The sequence below is a fragment of the Chrysochloris asiatica genome, unplaced genomic scaffold (genome assembly GCF_000296735.1).
Source record: "Chrysochloris asiatica unplaced genomic scaffold, ChrAsi1.0 scaffold00004, whole genome shotgun sequence".
Lineage (NCBI taxonomy): Eukaryota > Metazoa > Chordata > Mammalia > Afrosoricida > Chrysochloridae > Chrysochloris > Chrysochloris asiatica.
In genome coordinates this window covers 15,706,430-15,719,537 of record NW_006408522.1, presented here as the reverse complement: position 1 = coordinate 15,719,537, position 13,108 = coordinate 15,706,430, and the positions used below count along the sequence as shown (strand labels likewise).

General features: G+C 38.5%; 1 protein-coding gene across 1 annotated transcript in view; it reads left to right on the top strand.

The window, feature by feature from the left end:
* Positions 1-13,108, top strand: part of TEX9 (testis expressed 9) — a 46,780-nt gene that overhangs the window by 28,727 nt on the left and 4,945 nt on the right. The window contains exon 10 of the mRNA XM_006831617.1: positions 3,711-3,845. Coding sequence (XP_006831680.1) covers positions 3,711-3,845 — 135 coding nt within the window. The remainder of the gene's footprint in view (positions 1-3,710; positions 3,846-13,108) is intronic.

Here is a 13,108-nt window from a genome sequence, read left to right as displayed (position 1 = left end):
TCCATGATCTTTTCATTTAATTTTTCCATGAACTTTCTGAAGTCCCCTCTTATAAAACCTATTACTGTTGTTAGTTGCTGTGGCATCAGTTCCAACTCATGGTGACCCATATGTGAAGAGTAGAACTAGTCCGTAGAGATTTCAAGGTTATGACCTTTCTGAAGCAGATCACTAAGATTATTTTTTGAAGTGCCTTTGAATGGGTGTGAAATTCCAACCTTTTGCCTAGTAATTGAGTACTTAATCATTTGAGCCACCCAGGGTCTCCATGAAACCTGTTTTTTATTAGTTGCCATCGAGTTGATTCCGACTCGTAGCGACTGTATATACAACAGAATGAAACTCTGCCCAATCCTGTACCATCTTCACAATTGTTGTTTGAGTCCACATCGCAGCCACTGTGTCGTTCCATCTCATTGAGTGTCTTCCTCTTTTTCTCTGACCATCTACTTCACCAAGCATGGTGTTCTTCTCCAGGGACTGGACCTTCCTGACAATATGCTCAAAGTACATAAGACCATCCCCTCTTCTAAGGAACATTCCGACTGTACTTTTTCGAAGACAGATTTGTTAGCTTGTCTGGCAGTAGTCCGTAGTATATTCAGTATTCTTCACCAACACCATAATTCAAAGACATCAGTCGTTTTTCACCGTCCAGTTTTTGCATGCATATTTGATTAAAAACAGTGTATTCCCAATCTCACATGAAAACACTGACAGGTTTTCTGACTCCAGTCTATAGCCACTTGTTTCTGGACCCTTTTCTGATCATTTCTCTATCTATGTCTAATTTATTTTTCATTTGAATTATGGTAGAGCTTATAGAGTTTTCTATATTTTATGTTCATCTTCATATTTCCATTCCTTTTCTCTACCCCATCCTCCATTCTTTTTAGGAATAAATGCCTTAATAATTACGAGAGCATAGTAAATTATTTCCTCTTGCATCTCACAGTATTTGGTTTTTTAAGTTAAATTTTTTAAAAGTAAAATTCAGAGTTGGAGATTTAAAAGATTACTAGATTTATTTTCTTTGCAGGATGCAATTTTGGTATCTTATCTGTACTTTTTAAAAGGTACCTGCGGGAGTGTGATTGAAATGTTTTCAGTTTTCTGATAAGGGTTTCTCTTTTAGTGGATTTACTCATGGAGAAAAACTTGATTTTTTACTTTCAGTTCTTCAGTCTGTCTTTTTAGTTTCACTTCTCCCAAGATGGGAGGATTGATTCAGCGACACCTTGTGGTAAAGATGGTTTTCATTTTTCTGTGAAGTCCATTACAAAGTCAGCAGTAGGAAAGCGAGGGCAAAGAAGATTCATTTCCAAGTCCTATGAGAGGAGGCAGGAAGGAGACAACAAGGATGTGGACTTTGTTGCTAATGAGAATCTTTGCCTTTCTGATGGGAACAGTGAGATAAATTAGGCTTGCTCTTATGTAGCTACCACCCACAAAGCTGGGAAGAAGGCTGGTGATGGCAGATGGTAGCCATACACTGTTTAATTTGTTTAGAAACCTACATAAAGAGCAGCATGTGTTTTGTTTTGTTTTGCTTTGTTTTTCCCCTTAATTACTCAGAGCCAGGGAGATCAGTTTTCAAATAAAATGTAGTGATAATGCAAGAGAAAGAAATATTATAAAAAGAAGTCAGGCAACTGCATTCTTGTTTGCATCATTGAAATTTCACAATATTTATTGAATGGTGGTCGTTATGTGCCGTGGAGTCAGTTCCAACTCATAGTGACTCTGTATAGGGTTTCCGAGGCTGTAAATCTTCACGGGAGCAGAAAGTCTCATCTTTCTCCTGCAGAACTGCTTTATATAAGGCACTTTACTAGGCTTTGTAAGGAGCTCTGGTAGTGTAGTGGTTATGAGTTGGGCTGCTAACCTCAAGGTCAGCAGTTCAAAACTACCAGTTGCTCCACGGGAGAAAGATGAGACTTTCTGCTCCTGTACAGATTTACAGCCTCAAAAACCCTCTGCAGGGTCACTATGAGTCGGAACTGACTCTGCGGCACATAACCACCTCTACTAGTGGGCTTTGTAGGTAATGCAAATAAGAAATTATGCAGTACAGAATACATTCAGTTCAATAAACATGTCGTTAGTGTCTCTTAGATGCCACTGAAGGGCTGGGGATACAGAAATTAAGACAGTTCCTTGCCTCAGTAGGCTTGCCCTGTAGTGGTGGAATTGAAATAAATTGATGGTTTTAATACCACACAGAAGGTACTATGATATGTGTGTACCAGGTATTATAGTTCTGAAGAAAGGATGTCTTATCCAATTGATGAAGGGGGAGGAGCAGGGGGATGGCAGTTCTCAGACAGGGGAGGCCTCCTGAAGAAGCCGAAGCCATCTGTAAAAGGACAAGTGGGTGCTGCTGCTGTTAGCTGCCAGTGACTTTATGGGGACCCTCCAGTGACGGGAAAAGGATATCATGTTTGGTAAGGTGGAGGGTCAGAGAAAAAGAGGAAGACCCATAAAGAGATGGATTGGCCAAGTGGCAGCATCGATGGACTCAAGTGTGGCAATAGTAGTGAGGTTGGCCCAGGATCGGGTAGTGTTTTGTTCTGCTGTGCATAAGGTCGCTATGAGTCGGTACCAACTTGATGGCACCTAACAACAACAACAACAATACATGAATAGGGAAAGATCCATGCAAAAGGAGAAGCAAGAACAAAGGTTCAGAGGCTGTTTGGGAGAGATCCAAGTACTGCTGATTTTGCTAAAAGTTAACATGGCTGGAGATGAGGCTGGTCGACAGGCAGCAGATTGTAGTGGGGTTTTTTGAGTTTATCCTCTAGTTTTGTGTTTCTCCAAGTATGGCCTGCAGACTCTGTAGCACTATCACTTAGAATATTTGTAAAATGTAAGTTTAAACCTATTCCAAGGCATGGAAAATCATACATAAGATCTATTATTTCTGCTCAAAATTGAGATGTTCTATAAGGTGAATGGAATCCTGGTGAGGTGCTATGGGTTAATGCACTGCAAAGTCTGTTTGAACAGAAGGTTGGTGGTTCAGTCTCACCAGCTGCTCCTCAGAAACCCTATACAGGATCACTATGGGTTGGAACTGACTTGATGACAGTTAACAACAACCAACAACAATAAGGCGAGAATGCAAGTAGTTAACTAAAATTTTCTAAAATAATATACATTAGCAGGTCAATTAAAAAACAGCCTTCATGAGAGAGCTTATTTGTGTCTTACATTGGTATTTTGGAGGTTCCTAAAGAAAGAGCTACAAATACAAAAAGTTGCTCATAAGAAAAATATAAAGAACCTGTGTACTATACATTGGGGTTCATAAACGGAGGCAGAAAATTCCAAATAAGTAATTTGAAAACCTACTTCATGATTACAGTATTAGGATTTGTCTTCCTAATAATACCAATGGAGTCCTGGTGTGACACTGTAGGAGAAACACTGAACTGCAAGGTCGGATGTATCACAAGGTCAGTGGTTCAAACTTACGAGCTGCCCCTCGGAAACCCAGAACCAACTCGAGAGCACGTACAACACCACCAGCAATGTGAGACCACCAGCACTTAGTGTTGCCTCTGGCCTTTACATTCAGATGCTATTTGTTTACTTTCTGATACAAGAAACTTGGGACAAAGCATGGAATATGGAAATGGAAAATGTTACCAAATAATGAAAAGGTTAGATATATTTATAAATGTCCTATATCTTTTTTCACTCTACAGGAGTTAGAAGATAAAAGAAGACTACAGAAACAAGCTGCCACTAGTCAAAGTGCCATAGAAGTTCGTCTGAACAGAGCTCTAGAAGAAGCAGAAAAGCATAAATTAGAGTTAAGTAAATTAAGGCAAAATAACAAGGTATGGATCAATTGAATACTTTTTAAAGTGATCACCTTTGATAACTTCCTTTAAAGGAAATTTTAAAAATAATAGCTTTAAATTTTTGATGTCACAATGAACATTTCTCTTTTCAGAAGAAATATATTCAGTATCATTATATATGTTTAAAATACGTTAAGATTGTATTCCATTCCCTTGGTGACAGCACAACTCTTTGAAGGATTCATTCATTTTCTTCATTCAAAAAGTATTTATTGGTGGCTATTTCTATATATGCAGGGAATCCTGGTGTGGTACTGTGGGTTAATGTGCTGGCTTTCAAAGTCCGTTTGAACTGCAAGGTTGGGAGTTGCTATGGGTTGGAACTGACTCGACAACAACAACATACTATATGCAGAGTTCTGGTGTGGCGCTGTGGGTTAATATGCTGGACTGCAAAGTCATTTTGAACCGCAAGGTTGATGGTTCAAGATCACCAGCCGCTCCTCAGAAATCCTATAAAGGGTCGCTGTGGGTCAGGATTGACTCAATGGCACTTAACAACAGTATACTATATGGAGGAGACCTGGTGTGTTGCTGCAGGATAATGCACTTGACTGCAAGTTCAAATTCACCAGCTGCTCCTCGGAAACCCTATACAGGGTCGCTATGAGTCAGAATCAACTGGGGAGCACCTAATAACAAATAACAACATATTACATGCTGGAGTCCTGGTGCGGTGCTATAGGATCAGAACTTGACCTCAAGGTCAGTTTGAACCACAAGATTGGTGGTTCAAACTCACCAGCCACTCCTCGAAAACCCTATACAGGGTCACTATGAATTGGAACCAACTCAACAACAACAACAACACCATACTAAATGAACCCTGGTGCCACTGTAGGATAAGCACTGGACTGCAAGGCCAAATGTTCAAGTGCCTCCAGTGCTTCATCAGTTTGTTGAAATGTTTCAGTGTGTATTCTGTGAACTCCTGGAGCCATGTTTTTCACCAGTACCTTCTATGCGGCTTGGACTTCTTCCTTCATTACTGTCAGGTCCTGATCAGGTGCTGCTTCTTGAAATGGTTGAATATCATCCCTTTCGGTACAGTGACTCTGTGTATCCTTTCCATCTCATTTTGCTCTTGATGGTGGTGGTGGTTATGTGCCGTGGAGTTGGTTCTGACTCATAGCGACACCCTGTATAGGGTTTCTGAAGTTGTAAATCTTGACGCACGCAGAAAGCCTCATCTTTCTCCCACAGAACCGCTGGTAGTTTCCAAATGCTCACCTTGAGGTTAGCTGCCCAACTTTTAACCAGTATGCTACCAGACCTCTTGTTGTTGTTGTTATGTGCTGTGGAGTCGGTTCCGACTCATAGCGACCCTGTACAGGGTTTCCAAGGCCGTAAATCTTTACTGGAGCAGAAAGCCTTATCTTTCTCCCGTGGAACAACTGGTGGTTTTGAGCTGCCGACCTTGTGGTTCACAACCCGATTCGTAACCACTACACTATCAGACCTCTTAGAATCCTTTAATAATATTTCAAGTTGAAGCTTGAATTTTTTGTTGTTTTCTCAGTTTGGGAAATGCTGAGTGTGTTCTTCCCTTTTGGTTTTTTAACGCCAGGTCTTTGCATGGTTCATTATAATATTTCTCAAGCTGCCCTTTGGAATTTTCTGTTGAACTCTGCTACTTCCTTATTTCCATTTGCTTTAGCTTTTCTACACTCAAGAGTAAGTTTCAGAGTCTGTTCTGATACCCATTTGGTCTTGTCTTTGTTTCTTGTCTTTTTAATGACCTTTTACCTTCTTCCTGTGATGTTCTTGATGTCATCCCACATCTTTTCTGGTCTTCGGCCATCAGTGTCTATGCATCAAATCTCTTGAGATTGTCTCTACATTCAGGTGGGATATATTTGGCTCTCGTGGACTTTTTTTCTTCTTCTTCAGCTTCAGCCTGAACTTGCATGTGAGCATGTAGTGATCTGTTCTACAGTCTGCTCTAGCCTTATTTTGGCTGATATTATTGAGCTTGCCCACTGTGTCTTCCCACAGGTATAATCAATTTGATTCCTGTGTATTCCATCTGCTGAGGTCCATAAACTGTTGGTTGAAAAAATGTATTTTTAATGAATAAGTAATTGGTTTGCAAAATTCTGTCATGTGACCGCCAGCATCATTTCTGTTACCAAGTCCATATTTTCCAACTATTAATCCTTCCTCTTTGTTTTCATCTTTCACATTCCAACCACCAGTAATCTTCAATACATTTTGATTGCATGTGTGATCAATTTCAAACTGAAGAAGTTGGTATAAATCTTCAGCATCACCGGTGTTAGTGGTTGGTATGTAAATTTCAACATTAGTGGTATTAACTGTTCTTCCTTTTAGGCACATGAATATTATTCTATCATAGACATTGTAAGTACTTCAAGACAGATCTTGAAAGATCATGCAATGTTCTTTTTGACAATGAATGTGACACCATTCTTTTCAATTTGTTGTTCCCAGCATATTGGACCACATGATGGTCTAATTCCAAATGGCCAATACCTGTTCATTTCAGCTCACTAATGCCTAGGATATTGATCTTCATGAGAGGGTCCATTTCGTTTTTGACAACTTCTAATTTTCCTAGGTTCATACATTGTACATTCTATGGTCTAATTATTAATGAATGTTTGCATTTTTTTTTCTCATTTTGCAAATAAAGGACCCGAAGCTTTGCTTTGTTCACATCGTTATGGTCCACTGTACTTTGAGCCAGTAGCTCTTCCCCAGTCGTATTCTGAGTGTCTTCCACTCTGAAGGGGGCTCATCTTTGGGCACTGTATCTGACAATGTCCTGCTGCTGTTCATAAGGTTTTCATCTTTTGACGGTGTATCTGACAATGTCCTGCTTCTGTTCATAATGTTTTCATCTTTTGACGGTGTATCTGACAACGTTCTGCTGCTGTTCATAATGTTTTCATCTTTTGACAGTGTATCTGACAATGTTCTGCTGCTGTTCATAAGGTTTTCAGTAACTAAACAAAAGTAGTCCACCTCTTCGTCCTAGTCTGCCTTAGTCTGGAAACTTCACTCAAACCTGTATTTAAAATACCAGTGGCGTAGCTTCCAGTATTACAGTAACATGCATACCACCACAGTATGACAGAATGACAGATGAGTTGGCATAGAACTGGAATTCAAAAATGGTACTCAATTTCATAAATGTCAACTAAATGTGTCCCTGATAAAGTCTCCGAAATATTTAACAGAGGCAAATATGTTAAGAGATCTTTCACTGTAGAATAGCATCTATGAGCTATTTTATGTTGTATAATCAATCCAATGGTCATGAATAATGGCATGATGACTAGGATTTATTATTAGAAGTTACCAAATGAACAGAGTATAAAGTACAGCCATCTTTACACACTTGTCAATAACTAGCATGTTATTAGAATACTATTTCCAATTTAGTACACTGTCAGTAATTCACATGTTATTAGATTAGTATTTGCAATTTGGTACCTTTTAAAGGAATTTTGAAAAAAAAACTGAAGTATCACCATATATGTCAAGAATTACTGACTCAAATTCTGGTTGTAGATTTGGTCTCTCTGTTGGCACACACATAGAAAAGTAGAAAGAAAGACTGGTTTCCATGACAACAGATTACATCCCTAATTCTAGTCAGCCATCTTATAAATTGAAGTAATAAGGACTTCATGTGTGAACAGCCTAGTAGAAAACCATCAACACTATTAAAAGAAACAACTTAGTGTAATCAAGATACAACTTCTGACAGCAGGTCTTGCGGTATGGGTGATTAACTTAAACACAAGTGGGATAATAATTTTGCATTTGTATTGCTCATTATTTACTATCAAGTAGACATTTTGAGATCAGAATTCTCACATATTACTTATTTCAGATTTCTGATAAATATATCACTGTGTCATAACCTGTTGATTTTTCAATTCTTTGGCCTATTTATATAACTTTTATTATGTGAGGGAAGTTTCTAAGATACATAGTAATATTTTTTCTTGGGGTCTAATTTGTATATAAGTTTTCTTTTATTATCAGGTATATCATTTAGTTTTTTGTACCTTGATTCTCATTTTGACTTGTAATTACTTCAAATGAGACATATAATTTTAGTTAAATTGTTGTTGTTGTTGTTAAGTGTCATTGAGTCGATTCCAACTCACAGTGACCCTGTATAGGGTTTCTGAGGAGTGGCTGGTAAGTTTGAATTGTGGTCCTTGGTTCAAACCAAACTTGAGATTAAGCGCTTATCCTACAGCGCCACACCAAGATACACATATTCAATTGCCAGAATTTTTTCTAAATTTTGTATCAATTTATGTTCCCATCAGCAGTATGTGAGTTCTAGTTGTTCCACATCCCCATAAACACTTGGTAGTAAAAATATTTTAAATGTTAATGTTGTAGTGGGTACGTAATTGTATTTTATGTAGTTTCCCTAATAAGAGACTTGATGTGGTGCCCATAGGATAAGCACTCAACATCAAGGTCAGTTTGAAATGCAAGGTCAGTAGTTCAAACTCACCAAGCTGCTCCTTAGAAATCCCATACAAAGTTGCTATGGTCGGAACTGACTCCATAGCACTTAACAACAACAATGGTTAATGAAAGAAGCCTAGGTGGCTAAATGGTTAAGTACCTGCCTGCTAACCAGAAGGTTTGCAGTTCCAATCCACCCCACAGTTCTGCAGGAGAAAAGACATAGAGATCTACTTCCTTATACATTGTTGTTGTTACTGAGTGCTGTCGATTTGGTTCCAACTCATGGTGAACACGGTATAGGGTTTCCAAGGATCAGGTGGTGAGTTTGAATTGGCGACCTTATGGTCCATTGCTTTATCCCACAGCGCTACACCAGGACTCCTCCATATACATTGTTGTTGTTAAGTGCCACTGAGTTAGTTCAGAGTTAGTTCAGAGTAACTCTGCAGTCTAGTACATTAACCCACAGCGCCACACCAGGACTCCAGCCTAGAAAACCCTATGGCCAGTTTTACTCAGTCCTGTAGGTTCAAGGTCACCAGCCTCTCCTTAGAAACCCTATACAGCATTGCTGTGAGTCGGAACTGACTGGACAGCACTTAACAACAACAATAGGGTCATTAGGAGTCCTGGTGTGGCACTGTAGGATAAGCACTGGACAGCGGACCACAAGTTGGCGGTTCAAGTCTACCAGCTACTCCTTCCTTGGTAACCCTGTACAGGGTCACTGAGTCAGAACTGACTTGGCAGCACTTGTCAACATAGGGTCACTATGAGTCAGAATTTACATTGACAATTAATGATGTTGAGCATCTTTTCACATGCTTATTTGCCACGCTGATATATTCTTTTGTAATACGTCTGCAAAAATCTTTGTTTGTTAAAAAAAATTTAATGGACTCTATTTTTAAAAACAATTTTCAATTTATAGAAAAATTAGGAAACTAGTCCAGATTTCCCATAACTCTGTACTTCATTTCCCCTATGATTACTAGTAATAGCTACATTAATATGGTGCTTTTGTTATAATTATTTAATCATTCTAATACACTTTGATTAAATAAGGACCATACTTAATTCAGATTTCTTTAGTTTTTACCTCATTTTGTTCATTTTAAAAATTGGGTTGTCTGTCTTATTATAAATTAGTTGTAATATATTGTAGCTACAAGTCTTTTGTTGTATGTTTTTTAAGATTTTATCCCAGTCTGTAGCTTGCCTTTTATTTTTGTAACAGTGTCTTTAGAAGTACATTTTAACTTTCAAAATTTCAAGGCCAGTTTGTTAACTTTTTTTTTCCTTTTATAATTTGTGCTTTTTTATGACCTATTTAAAAATTCTTTGCCAAACCTAATGTCACCAGAAGCTTTAGTGGCTCTCTATGCTAAGCTTTGGGTTACTAACAGAAAGGTCAGCAGTTTGAACCCCCCAGTAGCTCACTGGGAGAAAGACATGGCAGTCTGTTTCCATAAAGCTCCACAAACTTGGAAGCACTATAGGCACTTCTACTCACTTACATAGAGTCATTCGGAATCAGAACTACTTGACAGTTTAAAAAGGTCTTTTGAAGCACATTTGCCTAATGCAATACATTGTTGGACTTTTTCTTTTTAATTTTTATTGCGAATTGAGTGAAGATTTTAGACAGTACCCTGTTTTACATTCAACAAATCATACTTTCATTTCAATGACTGCAACCCCCTCCATGCACTAAGTTACCCTCCCTGGGCTTCCTGTTTCTATTCCACCCACCTGCCCATCCTTCTCAACTCTGTCCTAAGGTAAATGTTGCCCTTCTGATTTTGAATGATTGACCATTCCATGGTGAGCATGCCTTACTGATGGTGTTGCCCCAAGATATACCTATCTACTGCTTGTCTGAAAATTGGGCAATGAGGTTGAGTTCCTTTCCAGCCAGACCTGAAAGGTGGTTGAGGGTCATAACCTTGGGTTCCTCCCATCTGTTTCTGACCAGTAAGCCCGGTGGTAGCTGGGTACCATCTAGTTCTTCCAATCTTAGAGTTGTGGAGATTGATATTCACATATTCTACTAGTCCTGGTGTGCGCTATGGGTTAATGCACCAGACTGCAAAGCCATTTGAACTGCAAGGTATGTGGTTCAAGTTCACCAGCTGCTCCTTGGAAACCCTATACAGGGTCGCTATGGGTATGAAGCGACTTGACAGTACTTAACAACAACAGTTAGTCCATTGGACTAATTAATTCCAAGTATCAATTCGCTTTACTCTTCTTTCTTCTGCACATAGACCAGTAGTTGTACTTTTAAGATCCCACATGCTGCTCACCAAAGTAGGATGTAGAACATTGTCTTTGTGGACTATATTATATCAGTTGACCACGGTGCCCTCTGAAACTATGGTCCTGAGCTCTCAGGCCCAGCAACTCATTAGACAATCAAATATAAAGGTATTTGATAATATCTAAGAAGTTTGCATCACTTTGCCTGCTGTATCACATTCATAGGTGTTTGCAGCAAAGGTAAATAACCATATCCAAATACCTTCTTTCAACCCTTATATATTTTGGGGTATACTCCCACTCTTCCTCCCATACCCGTTTAGACTGTGTTTCTTTCTGTCCATTATCTACACACAGAACACTGTTGTTCCAAGGTTGTGTATATAACACTATTCCTTTTAGCCCTTGCATACCTCCCTGTGGTGCTGCTTCCAGGAATGTTAATTATGAATCCAAGCAAAATGAAGTCTTTGAAAACTTCAGTCTTTTCTCCATTTACTGTGATGTTATTTATTGTTCCAGTTGTGATGATTTCTGTTTTCTTTACTTTGAGGTGCAGTCCATATAGAAGGCTATGGTTTTTGACCTTTGTTAGTATATTTTTTTCTTAGAATTCACAAGTGAAGCCATCTAATCCTGAAGCTTTCGTGTAAAAATATTTTAAACTTCAATTTTATTAATAGATATAGGTGTATTGAAGATATATCTATATTTTCTTGTGTGGTTTGGTTAGCTGTGACTTTTAAGGAATATTTCATTTCATTTGTCAACTTTACTGGTGTAGTTTTAATACTATTTCCATGTTGTCCTTTTAATATTAGTACCATCTATAGTGATGTTCCCTCATTCTTGATGTTGGTAATATGTGCCTTTTACTGAGCAGTCTTACCAAGTTGTTACGTTGTGTTAGGTGCTGTCAAGTTGGTTCTGACGCAGAGCAACTCTGTGTACAACAGAATCAAACACTGTGTGGTCCTGTGCATCCTTAGTGATGGTTGTTACCTTTGAGACCATTGCTGTTCCCACTATGTCGCTCCACCTCCTTGGGGGAGTGGGGGAATTTCTTCTTTTTTGCTGACCCTCCACTTTACCAAGCATGATGCCCTTCTCTAGGGACTGGTCCCTCCTGATAACATATCTGAAGTATGAAAGACAAAGTACAGCATTCTGGCTGTACCTTTTCCAACACAGATTTGTTTGTTGTTCTGGCAGTCTTTGGTACTTTTAATATTCTTCTACAATACCAAAATTCAAATGCATTCATTCTTCTTGTGTATCTAACACTATTTACCTCCATTCCTTTTAGCCCTTGTATATATCCCTGTGTCTTATGTATTGTCCAACTCTCACATGCATATGTGGCAGTTGGAAACACCATATTCTTGGGTCAGGTACACTTTAGTCCTCAAACTAGAATCTTTGGTCTTGAACACTTTAAAGTGGTCTTTCGAAGCAGATTTGCCTAATGTAATATGTTGTTTGATTTCTTGACTCCTGCTTCCATGAGTGTTGATCCATGAGTGTTGATCCCAGCAAAATGAAGTCTTTGACAATTTCAATGTTTTCTCCATTTATCATGATGTTACTTATTGGCCTAGATGTGAGGATTTTTTATTTCTTTACATTGAGGTGCAATCCATACTGAAGGCTGTGGTCTTTGATCTTTATCAGTAAGTATTTTCTCTTCACTTAACAGGAAGCCAGATTGTATCATCTGCGTATCTCAGGCTGTTACTTAGTCTTCCTACAGTCTTGATATGTCATCTTTTTCATATAATCCAGCTTCTCTGATTATTTGCTCAGCATACAGATTGAATAAGTATGGTAAAAGGTAACAACTCCAGTTTATACCTTTCCATTCAGTATCCCCGTGTCCTGTTGAATGCCTGCCTCTTGATCTATGTTCCTTATGAGCAAAATGGAGTGTTGTGGAGTTCCCATTCCTCACAATGTTATCCAAAGTTTGTTGTGATCCATATAGCTGAATGCCTTTGCATAGTCATTAAAGCATAAGGTGACATCTGTTACTCTGCTTTCAGCCAAGATACACTTGATGTCAGCAACAATAGCACTCATTCCACATCCTCTTCAAAATCTGGCTTGAAATTATGACAGCTCGCTGTCAATGTACTGTTGTAACCATTTTAAAATTATATTCAGCACAATTTGCATGTGATATTAATGGTATTATTTGATTTCTATATTCCATCGGGTCACTTTTCTTTGGAATGGGCACAACAATGGATCTCTTCCAATTAGGCCAGGTAACTGTCTTCCAAATTTTTTGTAGATAAATTAACACCTCTAATGCTGCATGAGTTTGTTGAAAGATTTCAATGTGTATCCCATCAATTCCTGGAGCCTTGTTCATTGTCAGTGTCTTCATTGCAGGTTGGACTTGATTCTTTCTGTGCCATCAATCCTTGACCAGATGCTTCTTTATGGTCAAGAGCAAATTTCAGAGTCTCTTCTGAAATCTGTTTTGGTCTTTTCATTCTTCCCTGTCTTTTTTTTTTTTTTTT